Source organism: Etheostoma spectabile, chromosome 17, assembly GCF_008692095.1.
Source record: "Etheostoma spectabile isolate EspeVRDwgs_2016 chromosome 17, UIUC_Espe_1.0, whole genome shotgun sequence".
NCBI lineage: Eukaryota > Metazoa > Chordata > Actinopteri > Perciformes > Percidae > Etheostoma > Etheostoma spectabile.
The window spans coordinates 11,866,581-11,890,832 of record NC_045749.1 but is presented as its reverse complement, the minus strand read 5'-3'; the positions used below and the strand labels follow the sequence as shown (position 1 = coordinate 11,890,832).

General features: G+C 40.0%; 3 protein-coding genes across 3 annotated transcripts in view; 1 reads left to right on the top strand and 2 right to left on the bottom strand.

The window, feature by feature from the left end:
- Positions 1–148: 148 nt before the first annotated feature.
- slc18a3a (solute carrier family 18 member 3a) lies at positions 149–2,965 on the bottom strand. The gene has a single exon (XM_032541233.1). The coding sequence runs from the start codon at positions 2,286–2,288 to the stop codon at positions 732–734; it is 1,557 nt and encodes a 518-aa protein (XP_032397124.1). The 5' UTR covers positions 2,289–2,965; the 3' UTR covers positions 149–731.
- A 9,909-nt stretch (positions 2,966–12,874) lies between these two features.
- rgra (retinal G protein coupled receptor a) lies at positions 12,875–18,383 on the bottom strand. Its single transcript, XM_032541234.1, has 7 exons — positions 17,990–18,383; positions 17,490–17,646; positions 17,078–17,199; positions 16,416–16,569; positions 16,107–16,224; positions 13,435–13,548; positions 12,875–13,044 (listed from the first exon to the last, which is right to left on the bottom strand). Exons 1-7 carry the CDS (start codon positions 18,066–18,068, stop codon positions 12,901–12,903), a joined length of 888 nt encoding a protein of 295 aa, XP_032397125.1. The 5' UTR covers positions 18,069–18,383; the 3' UTR covers positions 12,875–12,900.
- A 3,150-nt stretch (positions 18,384–21,533) lies between these two features.
- The window catches only part of lrit1a (leucine-rich repeat, immunoglobulin-like and transmembrane domains 1a), a 4,931-nt gene continuing 2,212 nt past the window's right edge, over positions 21,534–24,252 (top strand). The window contains exons 1-3 of the mRNA XM_032541232.1: positions 21,534–21,940; positions 22,410–22,870; positions 23,637–23,942. Of these exons, the coding sequence (XP_032397123.1) occupies positions 21,819–21,940; positions 22,410–22,870; positions 23,637–23,942 (889 nt within the window). The 5' untranslated portion in view covers positions 21,534–21,818. The remainder of the gene's footprint in view (positions 21,941–22,409; positions 22,871–23,636; positions 23,943–24,252) is intronic.

The window sequence follows — 24,252 nt, the reverse complement described above, 5'->3', positions numbered from 1 at the left end:
TATGTATCTTTTATGTATGTAACTATCATATTAGAAGTAAAATCACATTTTCATGATCATTGTTAAAGGGAAATAAATGTGTCATATACCGCAAAAAATTATCCAAGTAATTGCCTTAATAAATAATTTCCATAAACAGTATATCATCCATATAATATTGGTTTAATTATGTACATGAATATACATGTATGTACAGTCGCAGATCACACAATGAGGCATTCCAGCAGTACATCATCCAAAATAAACAAATTAATTAGACAACTAGACGCAGATTTCAGAACATTTAAATATTTTGTATATTTCTAAAATCGTCTTGTGACGCACAGTATTGCATATTAAGTTTAGCAGCACAACTCTGGCAAAATGAATACAGAATACATTGAAAGACGCACACATTGCAATTGTTCTTTTGTTAAAATACATTTACACATAATCCCTGAATATGAGTCAGTTTCTGATACAGTGATAAATACTGTTAATGAATAGACATTTATCTGAACAAATCTTTCACAATACTCTCACTTTAAGATGAACAAACGCCAGCGAGCGCCTTTCTACTGCAAAAGCCTGAAGCTATTTGGTTGACAATACCCGGAGGAATTGTCACCAGGAGCAGTAAATAATATATTTGTTACACAATCCTAATCGTGTTATGCAATTGATTGGATCAGACGGGATGCACACAACTCTACATGGGCACTTTGATAGTTTTACACTCAGTTCAAGGTATTTTATGCATACTCTCCTCCTGAGGATTCCTCCTCTGAATACGACCGTTGCGGAAAGGTTTCAACGCCATTCTCGTCGATCGTTGTACATAAACCCTTTCTCTTCTTCTCTCGTTGCTCCATCTTAATCGTATCATACAGTCCTGTTGGGCCATCCTCCAAGAGCATATTTCGCTCGGAGAAAGAAGGTTTCATCTTTGTCACGTTCTTCAGCAGAAGGAGCGCTGGTGCGTAAAGTACATTGGCGAGGCCCATGCCTAAGTTGAGCTGAACAAAGCCCAGGTCGTGCACTATCTGTCCAGCCACCACGGGCCCCAGGGCATAGGCCACGCAGTAAGAGATGTCTGCGATGGCGTACACGCTGCCATACACTGACACATGTCGCACATCCACCAGGAAACCCAGTGTTGGCAGGAGCGCCGTGTCCACAAAGGCGATGCCGAAACAGATTCCGCACAGCGGGATCATAAGCTGTCCAAAGTTTTTGCAGGCTGGCACTGTGCAGGAGCTTGCGCCTATGAACACCATCCCTATGGCCCCGTAAAACCACTGGAGATGGGGGTACTTTGCTGCTAATTTGACAGTGAGATAAACACCTAAAACATGAGGGAAGAAGGCAGGGAACCATGTCATGCCGATCTCCCACTGGTTGGCATGCATGTTTTCTTCCATCCAGTTGGCGATAGTTGGCTCAAGGAAGGCGAGAGGGATGTTACAAATTGTCAGAGCACCAGCCACCACAGCTATATAAGGATCAATCATCAGTTTATATATGGGGGTGCCTACTGGCATGTTTTCTCTCTCTTGGTTAGAGAAGGGTTTCAGCACAGTCAGGCACAATATGCCATCAATGAGGCAGACACAGGCCAGAATCAGGAAGGGCACCCGCTTCCCTGCGAACTGATAGAGGACCCCTCCAAAGGGGGGCGCCACAAGACTTCCAAAAGAGATGAAAGCCAAGGCAATACCCAGCGCTTTGCTCCTCTCTTTCTCCTCTGTGTACCTGTCTGCGATCAGAGCGATCCCAGCAGTGTCCGCGAAAGCCGAGCCGAGGCCCTGGATGCTACGCGCCAGGAACAGGGTCGCGTAGTTTTCAGCGAAGGCAAAAGTAAGGGTGGAGAGAAACATGACATTGAGACCGATGAAAAGTGGAATATCATACCCCACTCTGTCTATAAACGTCCCACTTAGTGGGTTCACCAAGAGCTGCAGAATGGCTTTGGAGGCAAAAAGAACACCAATCTGTAGGTCGAAGTTCCCCCTGGTTGCTTTGTGGATGGTGCTGTTAGTGAAGTTGGTCTGCAGTGCAACGACTTCGGCTTTATCCGCTGCTTTCTGTAGCCCTTCAAGGTAATCGGGTATGATTGGCACAATTACCATGTAAAGCATGTTGTCTAACAAAAGTGCTACACAGACTATTACTAGAATAACCTGTTTCTGCCGAACTGGGTCTTGGATGTAGCCCAGTTGTTTAGTTCTTTCGCCTATCTGGGACAGTTTGGAGGCGGCAGATTGTGCCAAATTAGGGGCTTGTCCCTCTGTGGTCCCCTCCGGCTCCATGACTCCGGCTCAAGTCTTGTCTTTTGAGAAAGAAAATCGGCTTCCCCCAGATGATTTACTTAAAGAATTACGCACACTTGGCACATCTGGTCTGTCTTTTATTTAGTTTTCTTTTCCAGCACCTGGAGCCCTACTAATGAGCTAGATAACTTCCCTCGGCTTTACCTCTTCTCTGTCCCTTGCGCCGTCCGTCATCGCACGCGCTTTTCCACTCCCGTGACTTGGACTCGTTTTATCGCCGTCATCCCTAGTTGCTTCATTGTTTCATATTCCGTCAGTCAGGTGACGCGCTGGTCCCGGGCAGCACTTACAGTTTGGGGATTTACCTCCAGCTCACAGTGCCAACTCCATCAGCGCACTTGCTTTTTTAGGTCCGTCTGCAGCATCCTTTCGGCTCCCTGCTGTCTTCAGTCAGAGATAAGGCTGTGAGCTAAGTCATCATTTCACATCAACCGGACTGGTTTTGTCGGCCGTGGAAGGAATACACACTGCAGTTTGTGGACTCCAATAGATGCCCCCCTCCCCTTCCCATCTTCGCCGATGGCTGTGACGCACAGTCCTGCTGCTCTCCAGAAGCTCTTTTATGCTAATTAAATACAAAATCCCGAGTGCACACTGCTGTCCATTCAGTTGCTTCTACGCAGGGCTGAGGATAGTTGCTCCAGTTTATGTTATATTTAACTTTCTCAATTTAAAATTACAATAATTTGCAATTTGATCATCTAAAAGTATGATATGTCTATACAATCGCTAAAACTCTGTCAATTCCGCTCAATAACACAAGAAAGCCTGTAGCTTTTAAACGTGAGCTCAGCAACAACACTGCTACAAGGAGAAACAAAAACGCACAGATTTCCATGTCACTCGATAAGAAAAAAAACTGATTAAGCACCACATTTCAGTGGACAGCTCCACAGAAGATGCCACTAAAAGGAAGTGATAAGCCTGATCAGTCAAGGCTGACCTGGCGCTCTCACCTGTCTGTCTGTGTGTCCGTGTCTGTGTGTGTGTGTGTGTGTGTGTGTGTGTGTGTGTGTGTGTGTGTGTGTGCGCGAGCATACTTGTGATTAAAAAGAAACTTATCACTCTGTTGTGAACCATCATAGACAAATTTTCATGATCAGTATTGAATGATCTGAGAAAAGAAGAGTTTGCGCACCGACAGGATTTCATCCTTGTCATCTGCATTTCAATATATTAACATATCCTTTTGCGCTGACCATTCTGTTACTTTTCTTTCAAAATGTGTTCTTTTGTGACGTTTTGCGCACAATACATCGTGGCAATTACATCTGGAAATATTACTATCAAATAGGCCTATGAAGGAAGCTTCAAAATATCTTGTTTAGCTTTTTAACCGACACGAGAAGCGTGAACTGGGGGGTTTAAATGCAGCGTGACACCGCCATCTTCTGGTGCAGAAAAGCTTTAACAGCTGTTACCAACATTTATTGTATCAGTCAAAGCAATCTACTGATGGGGATCAGTAATTTGATTTCAAATGCAAATCAACGTCTTCAGAGAATTTTCTTGAATTAATCATCGTATTAGACTTGAGCTGTTTTAATAGCGGTGTTTCATGATAGTGACCCCAGTTAAAAATATCTTTTTATAACAGGAAAATTAGTTTTAAAATTGTTTCAATTATCTCACTCTATGGGAAGCTTTTGTTTTTTCAGCTGTTTCTGTATGTTTTTAGAGTAAATAAATAAATTAAGAAATATATTAAATAGCTTGTCAGCATTTGCAGTCTGATACAGATTCATGATTAGATCTGAAACATGAGACAGAGCAGGATTGACATCTAGCGGAGGAAGAATTAATTGTTCAAGCAACCCTTGTAACCTGAAAAGTGGACCTTACTACAAGATCCCCGCTAAATATCTTATTCTACGTCGTAAAGAGTAAAATCAGAAGATTGGCAGCCAAATGGTGAAGATTGATTTTATGAATGTAATCAAAGTGGAAAGAGTCAGCATACTTGTGAATGAAATGCTGTTTTCACTGATTCATTAATCAGATATTTGTGTGTTGACGGCGTAGGTTTCAGTCATGTTGCTTTATTTAACAGTCCTGATTTCCCTGTGAGTGTTTTCTTTGGGTGTCATGTGTCCTCGTTCAGCCAGTAGATGTCCTCATATCTCTATACTTTTTCACTTGAAATATAATTGCTGACATCTTTCCACCAGAGGTCTTCCTCCCAGCATGAGTAGTATTTAACAGCAAGTCATGTATATGCAAACCAGCTGTTCACAACCGTTTTTTCTTGTGGATCCTTTATATTTTGTAGGGTATACTTATGACCGTCATGGCAAGAATTGTGACCAGTTCAACTGAAAAGTGATTCTGTTTTCTCAGATTGTTTCATTTCAGGGTTTTTGGGCATAAATAGTTAAAGTTTAAACAATTACCATTAGTAACTGTAACAATGGACTACCTTGTACAGAGATCAGGAATAGAAGGATAAAAACAATGATTCAAAAACATGGAAATGACAGTGCTCCCATGCCATACACCCAAAACTAATAATGCACAAAATTAAACCATGTGATTAAAAACAACAGAAAACTACATTCCTAAACAAGAAAACATCCAAACAACACAAATATAAAAGACATTTATAACAATACAAAGCAGACTGAGACAAAACAAATGAAAGTACCAGTTTATACCCTGCTTACAAAGTTCTGGTCAGGCTGTTGTATCCCCTGTGGGATAAATGAAACAGAATAGCACTATTTTCAAGAAGACCACCGTGTCATTTTATAAGATTCAAACTAAATAACTTAAAGACTGGCTTTAAGTAAAGCTGTCCTTTAAGCCTGTTGGGAGACATTTTGGGATATTGCCTCTTCTTATGAGACTTCTTTTTCATGGCTAATGAAATGTAGATAGGTGGGTTATGTTTGGCCTGTCTGAAATGCCTGGCCGTTGCATTGTCCAGTTTTTAGAAAACAAAACAGTCATAGAACAGGATTCTAATGGCTGTTTTGTGCTCTATAAAACTCTTTCAGTTTTTCTTACTATGGTATTTCCAGATACGAACTGTATATAGACAGATGTTTTTATGGAACTTGGAAAACATAGAGCAATGGTTTATGACAGACTGCATAGTGGCATGCATGTTACTGAAGTGGTTTAGGGGTCCTGAGTTGAATGCAATTGATTTAAGCTTTAAACCACCAAAGACACCATTCATTCCCGGCGTCTTTGAAACAAATCAGCGAAATCCAGCTATGCGTTTACCTACTGGAGCTTTACGTAGACAGCTTAAATCCAGGGAATAAATGTTAGGAATGTGACCAAAAAAGGGGCTCAACATTTTTCTGATTTATTTTTAGATGAAATGTTACGTCACGTCAGTGTGAGAACAGCTTTGATAATCACATTTATTTCCCTCAGTGAACATACTGTAACTGGAAAGCTTAAGCAGAGTCATGAAGGCCGGAACTCTGCGTTGGCTTCTGGTTAACCCCAGGAGACTGCTGTAAACACACACACACACACACACACACACACACACACACACACACACACACACACACACACACACACACACACACACACATTCCATTTTTGTCACTTCTTTACTTTCAGGGAAAACAATCCATTTCAGTTAAGTGTCCTCTTGACTGATGTTGTGGGCGGAGTCAGCATTGTCCTCATAACAGGATTGGCTGTGTTAGGGTTAGGGATCAACATTTTTTTTTGCAGTTTTCTCAGTGATTCTGCTCTGATCTGGTTTGAAAGTAGCTCAGGAGAGTCAAGATCACCATGTAATCGTGTGCAGTTGCCAACGTATTAATTTCTAACAGCTAAACAAAATCCTAAGCCACTGCAGCCAAAAATAACCTGGTGGACCAGAATGATTACGATATGAATTTAATTTGTAGCAGATTGAAATCTGTAAATGGATGGAAAGTATAGATTGGCTGAACATTAACAAAATAGCAACAAGTTGCTTGAAAGCAGGACAGTAAGACTGTAAAGGAAAAGAAAAATTCCTTGATTATCAGACTATCAAAGGTCACATGGTTTGCATTCCAGCTGTAGTGTGCTGTGGTGGGAGACGTACTGATAACCCTTCCATAAATACACCACAGTGGCATAACACTTAACTACACATAAAAGACCTACTTCAATGAAAGTAAACAGATGTAGAGCAGAGTAAATGTTCTCACTGTGAAGAAGAGCAGTGTTGAGGTTTTCTGTTGGATGAAATCTGCAGTTTAAGAATATTTCATGCTTTTAAGAGCGTTGAAAAGGAACAGGAGTAAAAGGATTGACACAAGATAGAAAGAAAGAGGGAAGAAAAGACAATAATGGACTGAGTTCTTGAACAGTTTGAATCTTGAATAAAGATTTAGGGATGACAATGTCGGTCTGTCCTCTACTTTGGTCCAGACTGAAATACCTATATCATGATGTTTAGTAAACACATTCATATTCCCCTCAGGATGAATTGTTGTAACTTTAGTAATACCTTTTTAATTTAGCGCCAGCTCTAATTTTAAATGTGTCTAATATCAAATATGGATATTCGGATTATGACCAAAAACATGCAAAACTGATACCCTTTCCATCAGCCTCAGTTGTACTTTACATATAAATTGCATTTGAAAAATAATAAAAGTTGAATAATAGGATAATCCATGTACAGTAGCTGAATGGATTAAAAGACACATCATCCCCATGTGTGAAATCCATTCATTTAATCAAAGCACAGTGCAGCTGCTGCCAATGCTGACTAGGAAGTTTTATAATTGACAAAAGAGGAGAATTGCATGTGAACATACCATCCTTGCATAAACACTGATATGTCACCTTTGGTTGCATTTGAATCAACAACATTGTAGGGAAACTGCACCTCCTCACCCATGTCCTTTAAAAGATGATTGGTTTTGTGTTGAAAAAACATCCAATCAAAAAGAAAATAGTGAGCAGCATTCCACATGTGTTTGTATTGACTTTTTTTTTTTCTATGTGTATTTGTGTGTCTGGTAGTGCAAGTCAGGGAGTGAATAGTGTGGTCACGATATTGTCCACCCTATAGTGGTCAAAGTGACCGGTTTAATTAATTTAAAACAGTGATTTCTAAGGGGCAGTGACGCACAGTTCCACTTTAATCCAGATTACACCGAACCACTAATCCTGTAAAAATACTGTTTCTTTAAAACAAATATGTACATATACAAATGGTGCAATTTCTCAACATGTGTGTGTGTGTGTGTGTGTATATGTGTGTATGTCTGTGTGTGCGTGTGTGCGTTTGCGTGTGTGCATGCATGTGTGTGCGTACGTACAGTCTTGTGGGTCCAGAGTTATATAATCAGCTTCACATATGACAGTCAAAATCAATAATATAGCAAATTAATGTGTGGTCGATCTGAGGCAGTAGACTGGCATTTCGCTTCCCTGTTTCCTGGGTGAATACCCAAAATTAAATTATATATTGCACAATGTTTCTTAAAAACTCCAGTTGTGTTGGCAGCTGATCACGTTGGCCTGCAGCGGTTTAGGAAGTGAGGTCAAAATAACTCTTTCCACCAGATGTCAGCTCCATATCTCCAGCAGTGTCTGGGGACTTTGATGTTCACATCATTAAGTGTCTGGTGTAAGTTTTATTTTGATGATAATGACAGTCTGCTCAGGGTTGATGCATGTGGCTAACTGAATCCTTATTTCAAGAGAATTGCATGACATCTGAAAAATCTAATCTGTAGTGTTTTTCCTGTAGATAACTCAATTAGGTAGAATAATTGAGAATGATGTCCAGGACAACAGTCAAGGGCTGGGTTTGCCTACTTTACATTATCGTTATTACGGCATAATTATGCTACAACCCGCTCCACTGACAAGCTGTCATCAATTAATCTCCTTAGAAACACCAACTGGGGGCTTCTACTGTATGTTGTAACCTCTGGGTGTTATCTTCATCGGGCTGGTTGCACGTCCACTTCACTGTGATCACACTGACACACATCCAGTGGTGAATAAAACTCTTTACTGAAGTAAAGGTAGCAAAACCCCAGTCCAGAAACACTTTGTTACAAGTAAAAGTCCTGCGTTTAAAGATTTTACTTGAGAAAAAGTACAGTAAGTATTGAGATCAAAATATAGTCCTGCAGCGGCCCCTGTTTGAATCCGACCTTTGGCCCTTTGCTGTGTGTCATCCCCCATCTCTCTAACCCTTTATGTCTATCCACTAAAAGTAAAAGTACTCATAACACAGAATGGCTCATTTTAGAAAAGTATATTATATTATGCAAAGATTTAAGATTCAAAATCCTTTACTAATCCCTTTATGGGGAAATTCACACTGTTGCAGCAGCAAGGGATAAGAGGAAAAGGAAGAGACACACGTTAACACACAATAATAAGTATAATTAAAGAGAGTAAATAATATTAAAAGTAAAATTTATTTAGAGAAATTGGACAGTCACATGTTTTATTGCCAGTTTTACCAGGCTTGGTGTGTGTTTTGTTAGGGTCTACTGGGAACAGTGCTGATTGTAGAGTCTATGTTATGGGAATATAGTCAATGTTGCATTAGTGTACGCATTGACGTTTCATGGAAACCCCCATCTGTAAAAAAACTGGGGCGGCTATGGAGTGTGAATGTGTGTGAGTGTTTATCTGATGAGCAGGTGGCACCTTGTACGGCAGCCTCGGCCACAGTGTCTGAATGTGTGTGAATGGTGAATGTATCCTGTATGATTTAAAAGAGCTTTGAGTAGTCGTTAAGACTAGAAAAGCGCTATATAAATACAGCACATTTACATTTAAATGGCTTGTGTGGCAAATAGAGGAAAAACTGTAATACTACATAACATTATTCTATCATTTGTTTGATCATTATTACTAATAAAGTAAGACAAATAGAATAGAATAGAATATGTCTTATTTTATCACTAATAATGATCGAACAAAAGAAACTGTGAAAACATTAGATAATCTATTTACATTTATGCATGTACATTTTTACATACCCCATACAACAACAGAGAAATAGCCCAAAAACTGAAAACATGTAGTTTTACTGAGTCACGTGACTTGTTATGCTACTGTAATGCAAATTATATGGAAGAAGAATGAAAACAGCATGTGGTCCAGGGGGAATTGTAGGTCATCTTCATCTGTCTCCTCCTGATCACTCCCTGTCCCTCTCTCTGAATCTGCAGCCTTCTCTTCATCCCTCACAGTCAATTCTTCATTTTGTTCTTCTCCTTCACTTATTTCTCCATCTCCTTCTGTGGCCTTCTTCTGTTTTGACCCTCATGGTCTCTCCAGTTTACTGCCTTAACCTTCTACATTTCCCTCCTTCTCTTCATCTTGTGCACTTCTCTGAATTTTCTTTACAAAAAACTGGCAATATCCCCACTTTTAACTTTCCTTTTCACTTTTAGCCTCCAGCTATCTCTCTGGCTTGTAAAAACAAGATGTGAAAAGCTCTGGTTAACCTTGTATTACATTACGCTGTAGGGCCCTGTAGCTAATAAGTAGGCATAGCCTATAACAAATATAAAATCTGAAAAGATTTATCACATGCACACAACTGTTATGTTTATACTAGCCTACTTAATCCCATTATATTAGTTGATTTTCCAGTTTGACAGTAAAGGATGTCACCTGGTCTAATTCATGTCTAAATTGTGGTGACATGTGAAAGTAGCCTACGTGGATTCTGCTGCTTATATTTATGTGAACTAATCAAATGAAAAAGAGCACGCACTGTATAGTGTGTAACGTAACACCACCAAAACGGTGACCCTCTGTAAACGTTCATGTAATTTAAACATTTTGTGTTAAGCTGTCCTTGTCTTTATTAAAATTCCAACTAATCAAAGGGCAGAATGCTCTTACAAATCACAAGGGAGCGATTTTACTTTTGGCTAACGTAATGGACTCGCTGTTATTACTCTGGTTGAACCGCGTTAAGCACAAGTTACATTCATTACAAATGAAACCGACTTCAACTTCAGAGGCTGGGGGGGGCAGCACATTCGCTCCAGTCTCTGCCGGGATGCCACCGCACCGCAGCAGACTCGCTGTGTAAGAATCAGACTGTGTGTGTACGCCGCTCTGCACGATGCCCCCCTGTAGATCCGCCCCTGTGCACGCATCACTTTACTGTTGTCACTGGTAAAGGTGGGGTTACTGAAAACTACTTTATATTCTTTATATACTGCAGGGTAGCTTAATCCATAACAATTAAATGTATTTTTTTAAAATATATTTTTAATTAATCTGAATCTGCTAATTAATTAGTAACTAAAGCTAAACTAAAAAGTACAATAGTTCTCTCTGTCATGTAATGTAGAAGCAGAATAAAGTAGCATAAAATAGATTTACTCAAAAAAGTACAAGTACTATAATATAAATATTAAAGAGCTCCTATTATCACTTTTTTTTTTTTTCTGTCCCACAGACAGCACTTTTTCTACCTGAAAACATCTTGCCCTCATTCCTGTTTAAAATTCCATAATTAATGATGTAAATCATTGAGAAAGCCACCCCAGTTTTTCAAATGTTGCCCATTGTTGCTGCTTGAGCAAGCTTAGCCGGCCCAGTGGCCTGTTTGAACCAATCACAACAGTGTGGGCCAGCTGACCAATCAGTGCAGACTGGGCTTTTCAGGAAGGCTGGCCAAGAGCTTACTGAGACACTGTTTCAGCTGGAGGGACTATCAGAAACATAATATTTTACTTGAACGTCAAAGCATGTAAACCTATTGTAGGAGACTCAGGGAATACAAATATGATGCTGAAAAGGAGTACATGGGGCTCTTTAAATACACACAATGGTGTCATTTGAACAATTACTAGCGTGTTTTCAGGTGTTATCTTACTTAGTAATGGTGGGTAACGAATTAGATCCCACTGCCTTTTTGACTATGAATATTAAAAAAGACAAAGAATCAAGACATTTTTCATCTTTTATTAAACATCCAAAAATTGCTGGATATTTGCAAGTTATTATTTTTAGGTTAATCATTCTGTGGAAGATCACATAAATCATAAACAGCAATTGGACAGACAAAAAAAATCATAACAAATTTCTTCAAGCATAATGACAATTATAGGATTCATAGGGACCAATAACTATACAAAATTTATGTAAAAACTACACATTGTTCAGTATATAATAATTGCTCATCTGGTCTACTAAAATTTGCTGTCCACCACTAACAAATCTTTAAGGATTTCAAAAAACTTCATCCTTAACTAATACTTCAACTGTATCCATTTGCATGGGAGAATGGGGCTGAATTATGATGCCATGAACCATACATGTATCATGAATGGATGCTAAAGTATCCTATGTTCAGAAGGTGTCCACCTTTTTAGATCAACTAAATAAAACACACTCCACTCTGACCTCAAGTCTGATAAAGTGTGTTGGATGTTGATAAAATTACTTATTATGCTGTTATATACTAAAATCATATGCTACAATTAATACCATGAAAGGCTACTACTTGGTTTTTGAAACATACTGTAAGACTATTGGGTATTTGATAACAATATGTTATTGTGTACTGTGTAACACTGTGGTTAGACAATACATTTTTAAAGAAATTTCAAAGTAATGCCATTTTTAAGGTAAGGTTTATTATGAATAATAATCTAATGTGAAAACACATAACATTTGTATTATGTCTTCTTCTTCTTATTATTTGCACAAGTTAAATAGATAAATGAAATAGTGTCTTAGTCATAGACAAATTTTCCTTAACATTAAGGAGTAGCCATAGCTTATAAAATGTAAAAGCCTAATCTAAACCAGGAATATATCTTTTAAAATATATTAGTAAATACCAATAAATAATTATTACTGCTTGTATTTCTCTATTTAAATGTTATACAGACTTCTATCTTTATTTAAAATGGAAATCTGCTGGTGAGAAGGGTGTCCAGTTCCAGCCACCCACTAATCTCTAACTTGTCGTGGGGGCTATGTATTGAAGAATGGTCCTCTTGTTTAGAGGATTAATGTAGGACTCTGGATACAGAGGTCACACATGACCGTACAGAACATGACAAGACTGGCATGCACACACTGAGGTCATATAATCCACATGAATCCTCTGTCAGCTGTGACATTACTTTCTTTGTAGGACTGTTGAATCAACCTTGAAACTAATAGAATATTTGGACATCTTGAATGACGTCTGTTTACAGAAAGCATTTCTTAGGGTAAACTCAAATAAAATTTATGAGAGAATGAGAGAAATCACATTCAATTTCCCATTGACTCGAGAAAGCCAAAGAATTCCAATCCTGAGTTTGTTACACAATTGGTCAAGTCCAATGTTTTTTTTTGTTGCATTTACGTGGTACAATGAAATACTGCTGCACTTAGTAGTCCCTCCCAACATTTTGTTCACTTTTAACAAAATGGCAATTCACTTTTTCCGTTGACAAAATCCTTTACAAAACACAACTGCATAAACAAATGATAAGCATAAGCAAATACAGGACAGATGTTTACCAGGGACAATGGTTACCACAGTTTAAGACATGACACATGCACACACACACAGACAGAAACATCTAGGTTCCTAGAGAAGCCACCAGGACACTAAGTGTGTGTGCTATTATTCATGCTTAGTTTATTTGGACTTGTTCTCAATTTGAGGCACAGCCATCTTTTCTCCAGTGAGGAACTTCCAGATACCTCCTCTGTAGTTCTCATTTCCCAAAGCGTACAGGAAAACATTGAAGGTGGGAGAGGTCTTAGCCAGAATAGGAGCCACCTGTAAAGACAGTTGCATACATGACAAGGTTTTTAGTACTTAAAAAACCTCAATATTCAGATGAAGATTCTCATGAAAATGAGCTTAAAGGTAGTTATATGATTATATCAATATTCTAACTATTCTGATGGTTTTTGTTTGTTCAAATATGAGAAATGACGGCATGAATTGCTGTCTGCCACAGTGTCTCTTTTAATACTACCACGGGGATCGCTAAAGTCAGAAATCTTCATATTTTTTTAACATTTAAGATATTTTTCTGTATATATTTATTGTATATTGGGATGTGTGTCCAACATGAGGAGGTTATATAATCTGCACTTCAAAATATATACATTATGTTTTGGAGTGCTTTTGTGAGCATGTACAGTATGTGCTGGCTGTCCTTACCATCCTGAGCTTGGGGGACACCAGGTTGGCGTTCTTCACAGCGGCGTAGAAAGCCAGGATGCCATAGGGGCACCAGCAGAACAGCAAAGTCTTAAGAGGAGTGTGGGGGTTGAACTACAGAGGGTAAAGGTTAGAGAGAGGAAGAGCAAGAGGTACACATGAATGATTAGTAACAACCAACCATAAGGAGTGAAGGAGAAAAAAATGCTGTGCGTCATGAGCTCTAGTCACACGCCTGGGATTATGTCTGGGAGAATAACGGTGTCTGTGAAAAGATCACATATGCTCAGCTATGAAACAGAAATAGCTAGTGAGTAAGGGAGAGTTTGCTGTAATCCAGTGGTCAAAACAGCCATTTAACAGGTTGGCCTCTCAGCTTGTTTGTAACTTGCCATGGAGCTATAGGATGGTTAAACTAAGTGAAATATTCACACTCAACTCCTTGTTTGTATGACTGCATTTTTCATGAAATGGAAATATTATAGTTGTCTTGTGTCATCATTTTATACACAATTGGCATTTTTGGAAACTACGCTGGCATCTCTATTTGAGTTTAAAATCCAGTAGGTTCAAAGAAAGTTTGTCATGAGTTTGTATTGACTGACAGGTGTATTGCTGAGGACCCAAGAAAGTGCAGGGCTCGAGTTTGAGCTCTTGAGCTCTATGGAACATATTTGCTAGTAATGCGTTTTGTAGACACTGTGTAGTGTTTTCAGAAGGGACCCCTATTAACTGTTACACCGCTGAACAGCATGCTGGGCACAGCTCACTGTCTGTCGCTCACTTCAGTAAATACAAAAACAGAAGATGAAAGAGAGACAGGTGATTTTACATTGTAGCAAACATTTCAGGGCTCAGCAATGTTACTTTCAGAATAAAAGTTTCTTGGAAATTGCCAATAGCAAATAGCTAGCTGTTAGACACGTGTACTCTAGCATTGCTGGGGGACGCAATAATGTCATGGTAGGTGCACTGCTCAAGACCCAGGGAAGCGCCATGTTGTGTGTGTGAAGTTGTTTGGATGAGCGGTAGTTGAGAAAGCTGCAAGCAGGAATACCAGAGGCCAATGCAATTGGCCCGTTCTAAATATGCAAAGGGAACTGCGCTAATCTTTATAAGGGAACATCAGACACAACTTCTCACTACTTATTGGCCATGGGACACATCTGGACAATTGTATCCCTCCCGGTTTTTATGACATACATTGTATGAATATTCATTACATTTATTACATAATTACATTGCACAGCATAGTGTCTCTGCAGCCTTTGTGTGTGTAATGAAAGAGTCTCCAGAAACTCAGATGACTGTGAGTAATAGGGTTTTGCAACATAAAGTGAGGCAACCTGATTCAGCCCCTGAGGAACTCCACTATTGAACTTACCATTCACAGATACATTGTTCTTTTCACTGCACACCAGTTACTGTCCGCATTCCCAACTAAAGCACCCGGTCTTCGCCCCATGGCAATGACCTATATATGTCACAGCCCACATGCTACCCATTCACTGTCTTTTTTGTCACTCTGAATAAGGACCACGTGAGAACGTTGTGCACTAGAAAAAGATTAAATAGAGAATTCCTTTTCCAATGGGCAGTAGTGGATGAAGTATTCAGATTCCTTATTTTAAAAAAAAGTACTAACGCCATTCTACACTTTGAAATACTCCGTTACAAGTCAAAGTTGCATTGAAAATGTTACTTAAAAAGTAGCGACTATAATCCGGAAAATGTACTTAAAGGTTTAATAAACAATACTGACAGATAGTGTTTAAAATAGTTACTTTAGTAAAAATTGAAATACTAGAGAGAGTCGTCTCCCCGACCCCTCCTCCCCAGACTCGAAGTTCACGGAGGTTGCTAGGCTGAGACTGCATCATCCACAACAATGTTGCTAGACGCTTGTCTCACATTGCCAGACACTACGTCACAGCCCAGCGGAGTAGCTAACATGAGATGCTGGCTATATTGTCATAAAACCCGTGCTCACGCAGAGCTCTGTACCCAACTGACAGACACACTTCCTCGGCTTAAAATTACAGTGGGAACCACTAAAAACACCACAACCTAGCACCTCTCCACCCGACTGAACACACTTTATTGATTTAGGATTACGGCAACAATCGCTAAACACACTGCAAACTCACAGTCCTCTCTTTCCGATTTACAACCCACACTCTCTTGGCTTCAAATAATTGTTTTCGGCTACGGCCGCTGAACAGCCTATACGTTGTAAAGAAACATGGCCCGCTTGCCTGGTCCTCCAGTAACGTTAGCAGTTAGCTGGGTGGCGTTAGCCAGGACTAGTCAGGATCACTTTACTGGCCGTGTCTCAGTTGTTTTTGTGAGTACCCAACTTGGGTACTCTAGTTATATAATTAAATGTGAGTGCACATATGCTGAAATTACATAAAATGCCCATCCCTTGTAGTCGTGATAAATTAGCCTGGAGCTGAAGCTGAGGCTGAAGCTAATGCTTAAGATATTAGTGAACTTGGCATCTTTTTGGGCTCTAAACTGTCTCCATCTTTCAAATACATTTCCAATATTTAACGGGGGTTTGTTACGTCTCTGGTCGAGTAACTGTTAGAAACATGCCGTTTTTTTTGGGTCAGGTAGAATCTCTGTGTCATTAATCCCATGAGTTGTTGTATTTAGTTATTTTCACTTACCCTGGGGTTTCCAGTCTTTTTGAATTTCTGTGCAATGGACTGGTAAGATGACATGACAACAAACATTTGGATGGCCAAGTTGAAGATGCTCATGGGGATCAAGTAGGACACATAGTTTCTGTGGAGAAAAAAAATGCACAAAAAGCTGTAAAAGTAATATAAACTACTTACTCTTTAGTGTGTGTGTGTGTGTGTGTGTGTGTGTGTGTGTGTGTGTGTGTGTGTGTGTGTGTGTGTGTGTGTGTGTGTGTGTGTGTGTGTGTGTGTGTGTGTGTGTGTGTGTGCGCGTGTGTGTGTGTACTGTATTACCTGTCTCCCTTGCTGTAGTCCAGAGTGCAGCATGTCCTAAGGGGCTCGTAGTCGTACTCTCCCCAGCCAACGAGGGGCATGGCAGCCCAGAAGGCAGCGAAGAGCCAGATAAATACAGTCAGACTGATGGCGCTGCTCCACTGCAGTTTTGTCCCTGATAAGAACAGGTTCAAAACATTCACCATTACTACTTCTAACACCTCCAACAAAGGTCACACTACTGCAGAAACACTGTATTAGCTATCTAATAAGCACAGATAATGTTGTGAACATCTATATCTATAACAACAGTTTATTATATATTTATCATATATATATATATTTTTGTTTTGTTCATATTTTTTTGCCATGGAGTCAGAGTGGTTGACATGGTGTCAGAGTGGCCTGCAGCTAATTTATCAACAAAGGGCCACTTGTGGACCAGCTGGCCTCTTCTGTAAAGCAGGTCTTAAGATCAGCTGGAGAGAAAGAACCTGCTCAGTGTATGCTTAGATGGCATAACATTGATTGGAAGAGCAGCTGTGGATTGTGTGTGTGTGTGAGTGAGAAAGAGAGAGAGAGAGAGAGAGAGAGAGAGAGAGACTGTGCCCTGAGGAGGAGGAAAAGTAGAGTTGGTTGTAATTGTGCTTTTCCTACAAGGACAGAAGCAGGCATTGACTTACTTGTGCAATACTGGTGGTATCTGTCCCAGGCGATGGCGGCTATAAAGTGGAGGCTGGCGAGAGCTGTCATGAAGCCATGGAAACCGTGAGTCTGGCATCCTTGGGAGCCATAAGGCCAGTACCTGGAGACAGAGGGTGATTTCATAAATGTATTATAGGCTATATATAATCCCTAGACTCATGAACAATGAGAGCAGCATCTCTCATCTCGTGATTACAGCTTAAAAAAACCTGCACATTGTGACCCCTGCAGTGCAGCCTATGCCCCTGTTCTCTGCATCCCTGGTTGTTCCTGCCTGTATCAATAGCCAGGTAGGCTATTATCTGTTCATTTCTCACATTTTATTTGGCCACATTTGGTCAAACCTTGATGTATTCATTACGAAAGGGGTGGTAAGGCTGCATTACTAACCTCAGGAAGCTAGAGAAAGCGGCGATGGTGGCGTTCGTAGAGATGCCCATGTCAGCCATCGCTAAGCTGAACACTAGGAAATTACTTGGGGTCCTCAACTCTCTCACTTTGAGGAAAGCAACGATTGTCACCGCATTTAAAAAGAAGCCCAGCAGACCTTTGGAGGAAGACAAATAAACAATTGTGAATGAAGGAAGTGCACGGCGATGAATTTGAATCAGTGCGCACAGCGATGCTGATTGCGCCACATGCAGCACTGTGATATTTCATAAACATACTCCTTTCAAACATCGCCGTCAGGTATTTGTTTACAGACTATACGTGAAGGTTCATTTGCAAGTTTAAAGAGACTATGAGTAAGGAGAAGGAGCTACCTCCCACAACATAGCCATGCCGTCATTGACCGGGGGCGTCAGGTCCTGTCATAGGTTGAAGCGGATGCTGTCTTGTAGCCTCGCAGTGTGTATGGCTTAAATCCAACACGAAACAAAAACACTCACCCTCCACAAGCAGACACGATCCTAGGGAGAACACATCAAAGTCGGAGAAGCCCTCCGGTAAAGGGTAAGACGAGGCCATCCTAAAGTCGTATTGACAATAAAGTCCAGCTGTCACAGACTTTTCACTCCACCCTGTCCGCTCGTTTACGATGTGCCTTAATGTGGCCGAAGGGAGCCCGTTTTTAAAGGGGCATTTCACGTGAAAATCATGTACCTTATTATGTAAAGCCCTCTGCCGCCCCAATCCGTGCAGGAATGTCTTAATGAACGTAACCACCAACTGCTAAAAAAACCTAATGCGTATTTACCCACCGCAACCAGTAAAGCCCTCAATTAGTTACACAACACGCCTTTGTGTCTCTGGCTCCCAGTGAGGATGCAGCCGTTGCTGATATCAAAGGACGAGGCGACGCGTGTGATGCAGCCCACAGCTCTGCATCGCTCTAAGGAGACAACAGGTGTCTGCAGAGCTCCAGCCAATCATAACTACACATTTAAGAGGAAAACGAAGCTCTCCAAATACATCATCAAACAAAATTCCCTCCATTAACACCAACAATAATAACCCTATTATTCTTAGACTTTAATGTTATTGCCAAAGGGAGGAGTGTTTGAGTGTTTGAGTCCAGAGGCTACAGCGTTAAAAATGTTCATGTGAATAAGTATAAAGAAATGTGGGGTCTAATCTCCGAGAAAAGTATTAGACTAAATGATTTATCATTTCCAGATGCATTTCATCTTATGCACAGTAATGTTGAACATGTTAAAAATTAAATGTATGTGATGTATTTTAATTCATTAACCCTGCTCATTAGCTGGTTGACGACACGTGATTATTGTGACACTCCAGATGATCAATGTGAGTCCTGTTGATCTGATCCTTTGTCCCATGGCAGGACTTTTGAAGTGTGGATGGGAAACTGGACAGTCAGTGTTTGTTTTGTGGAGGTTTTAGTAGGGAATGCAACTTTTGATAAGCACACTGACCTCAAGAGATTAACCCTTGTGTTGTCCTCCCGGGTCAAAAACTGAAAATATTATATATATATATATATATATATATATATATAGGCTATATATATATTATATAAAAGATTTTTTTTTTTTTAGATTTCACTAACGCCACCTTACTACCACTAGTTTTACAGTACTTTTTGTAATTCATGGTCAATAACCCTCATTTATATAGAATTATACCTAATATTTGAGTTAAAAAAGCAGAAACTATTAATTATTTTGACTGATAGTTAAGATCAGAGGTAAGTACAGATGAGTTTAGTCAGCAATGAAAGTGATCAATTGTATTTGCAATGAGCGTTGTATGGAATCCAATCCATTTTTTGTGGTAATTTGGTTAAAATGAAACTCATATTTCAGATATAGACTTTTTTTTAAAGGGGGCAAGTTTGACCCGAGGACAACAGGAGGGTTAAACAAATGTGGCATTCGTCTGAAATAATAGACAAACCCAAAGTGCACTTTTAAATCTGCAGACACAGCATGTGTCAACAAAAGATTGTTCAGGGAAAGGGAATGGAAATATGTGGCATACAATAAAAAAAACTGTATTCCAATTCAGCTTTAGCAGTCGATGATATGAAATCTTCCCCTGCCTTCAATAGATCATGGCCATGCTTCAGTTGCTAAATCATTTGCAGCTTTTCATACCATAGGGATAGCGGGGATGCACGCCTGCCATTGTGTGGCTAAAGTCTTTCTCAGTTTCAGGATTATAAAATCAGAAATCTTGGTAAATATAGTAGGTGTAAATGAGTGAAAAGTACAAAATCATATAGAAATACAAATGGTCAAGATCCAAAAGGTATAGTATACATATATATATTCCTAGATTAATTTTATGACACTGTCTATCCCAGTAAAAACCAATGGCTCCCAACAGAACATGTGTTCAGGTGTGCAGTAGTATTATTTCTGCATGCTCCTTGCTTTTTCCCCTCCACATTTTCCATCTTATAAAATGGTCTCACGAAAACACTTCAATGCTTTAACAAATTGATACCCTATCCAGATAAAGATGACACAAATAAGAACATAAAATAGCATTTGGATGTTTTAATTACTTTTTCTGCCGAATGTGTGCACTGAAGCAAATTAAAGTTTCATCTGACAACTCTTGCTTCATTTTAACTCAGTAATGATATTGTATGATACAGAAAACACTCATAACCCCTTTTTATTCTAATTCTACTTTACAATATCTGTTCTTATGTGACTTTTTGCACACTACGAATTGCATTGCTCCTCAAACAATATCTAGTCTTCTGGTTCACCCAGTGCCAAAGGGCGACTTTATTGGCTTCGGTAAATGAGATGAACTATTTGCAATGCATTATTAAATGCTTTTCATTCATTTATCAACATGAGGAAACATGATTGCTCAACATGTTTGGAGCCTCAGTACAGACCTCCACGGTTGTGAAGCCATGCGATGGAATGACCTGTGGATCAAAGGGATTTCATTACAAAAGGTTACTGTGTGCCATAAATCTAAAACAAATGGCAAATACTTAGAAATACTTTAATATACCCGTATGTGGTAACCTTCCTTATCTCGATCAGTCTGTCATTATCAGTCTACATAATTTATTAATCTTGTTTAAACTTGTTGTTGTGAACTAAAACCTTTGACCTGGCACTCTGGTTAAATTCTTTGGTTATTGCCACTTTCAAAGCCTGTGTTCCACCATCACTTCAGTCCAGAGTCAGCACACTTTGCAGTACCAGCCAAGTGTAACACTGAACTTTTAGTGTGATTAAATACAAAGGGGGGCACAAGGAACACGTGACAAACAACACATGGATTTACATTCATTGCAAAATAAAGGATTTACAATTAGAGGTATTTTCCTCGAGTAGTAATGGACTCCAAATGGGTTAATCAGGTGAAACCTAAAGGCCATTGTGAGTCACTTTCATTCAGATTGATTAAACATACATGTCTTTTTTCATTATTCTGACCAATTGTGTTTTTTTTGGAAAATACCACTTTGTTTCCTTTTGATGGATAGTTTACATGTGCAATTTATGTGCAGGTACATGCTGTAGTTGTGATGAAGTAGGGGATTGCCAAAAAGGGAAAAAAACCTTTAAGGATATGTATTTTTTTCTGTGATAACAGACATTTTGCAGTGAAATGACTTAATTCACTGTTAGAAGTTTTTTTTCAGTGGTTCAGCCCCACCTGCAGGGTCTTTTCCTTTTCTCTTATTTTGCATGAAAAAGGGATTTGTCTATTACTGTTTAGTTTAAGTCAATTGTATCTGCTTTCCAACGACAGTGATATTAGTTGTTTTGTGATAAAAATATAAAAGTTCTTCAAATAAAGTAAGGATGGCACATTACTTTTTTTTTTAAGTGAGTAGCTGTTGAGTGCAAAGGCCCCAAGGTAGGAGCCACAAGCTCTAGGGGCCACCTTGTGGTAAAACATGTGCTGTCCACTTACAGATTAACTGTCACGACAGAGCTCAAATGAACAAGCCATATTTGAGGGAAAGAAAAATCCAAACATCAGTGGATTATGACCATTTCGGAAGTGTTTCTCTGTGATAATAAATAGGGACGTCTCTGCGCAGCCTATCGGATTCCGGGATGCAATACGCATCCAAATGAAAAGAACGCCAGTCCTTTCGCTAATCCTTGACTATCCTTTTTATCTCGGGACTCATATCAGTCGGATCACTATGGGACAGCGAAGCGGTGGGACAACGCCATGCGGATGATATTCCTGTAAATGAGAGGAAAAAGCAAGTCTGTTTGACTAAAACTGGGCGCATGTAGGCAAGCTGCGTATGCGTAAAACTGGGCCAAAATGTTCCTCGTCCTGCTCATGGGGCTCTACGTGGCCACAGGTGAACTTCTCTCCCCAGTGAGCTCGTGCCCGTCGCAGTGCAGCTGTTTTTACCACAACCTGAGTGATGGATCAAAGGCCAGGTAAGCAAGATGTTCAAAATAAAGATGATTTTATATCAAAAACACACTAATGTGCTCTGATTTGTGCGCACAGACGCATCTTTTCAGACGGAGTCCTCAAATGAGGACAACATAAGTAAACACGGGTACAAAAGATAATTTAGGGAGTGCATGTCGGTCCAATTTTATTTAATGCAGGATTATCTCTCAGAGGCACTTTCAACCTCCTCATGTATGCTTTTTTACGTGAATTAGATTGGGAAATCTGTATTTTTTTTACCGAATTATTAGCCACACCATTGGTGCATGTGAATTTACCACATACTTTTTGTATCCTCTTCAAAACATTATTTAATCTTAGACTTAAATGCTAACTCATAATTATAATTTTATTTTTCATTTGCTTTATGAAAAAAAAATTTAATTCTTAGTTTGTGAAGGATAATTTGGAGGTAAAACCTCATGTTCACCTATGATGTCTCCCTTTTAGGAGCGTGATTTGCAATGATCCCGAGATATCTCTTGTGCCTGTCGGGTTTCCTGTTGACACGTCCAAGCTGCGGATTGAGAAGACAGCCATACAGCGGATACCAAGCGAAGCCCTCAACTACCTCTCCAGTTTGGAATTCTTGTGGATGTCTTTCAACACGCTGTCCGCTTTGAGCCCGGACAGTTTCCGAGGACTGATTAACTTAGAAGAACTTCGTCTGGACGGGAATGCCCTCACCGCCTTTCCCTGGGAATGTCTCATGGATATGCCCAGTCTCAGACTTCTCGATTTGCACAACAACCAGCTCACCTCGCTGCCAGCGGAGGCCAACATTTACATCAGGAACCTCACCTACCTGGATCTGTCCAGCAACAGCCTGCTGACCCTGCCGGCAGAGGTGCTGTCCACCTGGCTGGCGGCGAAACCAATGCAAGGGCCAGAGAGCTCCAAAATGATACTTGGTAAGGACTTTAACCAAACCTTAGCTCATGGTTTATGTCTGGCTCAACTGAAAATACCAAAAGCGCGCTGTTAAACTCTGTGCGTCAAGGGAAAGTGTGTTAATTAATTTTGCTCGAAGCAACGTTCTTGAACAGCGGCGGGAGACACAGTCGCTAAGCAACACATCATTTAATATATAGTAGAGAAGCCTTTGAGCTTTGGAAAACCAAAGACCCAACAGTTTGTTTTAATGCACCCTATTTAGCATTTATAGACCGTATCTACATACAAATGCTTTACAGTGTACTATGAGGTAGATCTAAGAAGTCAGAATTGCAGACTAATACTGTACATTTACAAACATTTATAATATCTATCTATCAATCTATCTATCTGTCTATCTGTCTTTCTGTGAAATAAAAAGTAAATTTTACCCTTGCTTATCTTCTGTGTTTAAGCTATTCTCATATTCAGAACAGAGGACAGCTGTTCTGAGGTCAGCTCTAAGGGCTGATGCTTTTGTCACGGACAGGAGGGTGAAATGGCAGCTAAACCTGACCTTGAACACTGGACCATCATCATCATCATCGTCATCATCATCGTCATCATCATCATCATCATTATCATCTTCATCATCATCTTCTTCATTGCCATGGTCATGATGTAGTTTATGAATTAAATGTTAATCCTCTTACAGGATTAACATCCACACCAGCCATCTGCAGGCTGGTCTATCACTATGCACACAGCTGGACGCTCATCTTACTCCTGTACCCTCACCCTCAGGTCTCCATGACAACCCCTGGGTGTGTGACTGTCGGCTCTATGACCTGATCCAGTTCCAGAAGTCTCCGACTCTTTCAGTGGCATTCATTGACACAAGGCTCCGGTGTTCAGCTCCGGAGAGTGTGTCAGGCGTCTTGTTCAGTGATGCAGAGCTGCGCCGCTGTCAGCTCCCACGCATCCACACAGCTGTGGCACGAGTCCGGAGCGCTGTTGGTAACAATGTGCTGCTCCGCTGTGGGACCATTGGAGTCCCAATCCCAGACTTGACATGGCGCAAGGCGGATGGGCGACTCTTTAATGGGACAGGTGAGTCAGCAGGTCATTGAATGTCAGGGTCTTTCTCTGTGTTGTGTCTTGGATAAGATGCTTTACTGTGCACTGTGTGCTGCTGTTAGTAAACAAAAAGCTATCAGTGGATAGCGTCAGGTTTTAAGTCTGACTGACAGCTATTGGCTACAACAGTGAACTATGCAATACTGCTGATGATCATTGCAAAATTGTATAATTATCTGCTTGGCATCAATAAAATATATTTTTCAGATGCCACATATTTTCCTTTTTTAACCATTGTGTAACGTCCATGTTCTCCTCTCTCTCTCTCTCTCTCTCTCTCTCT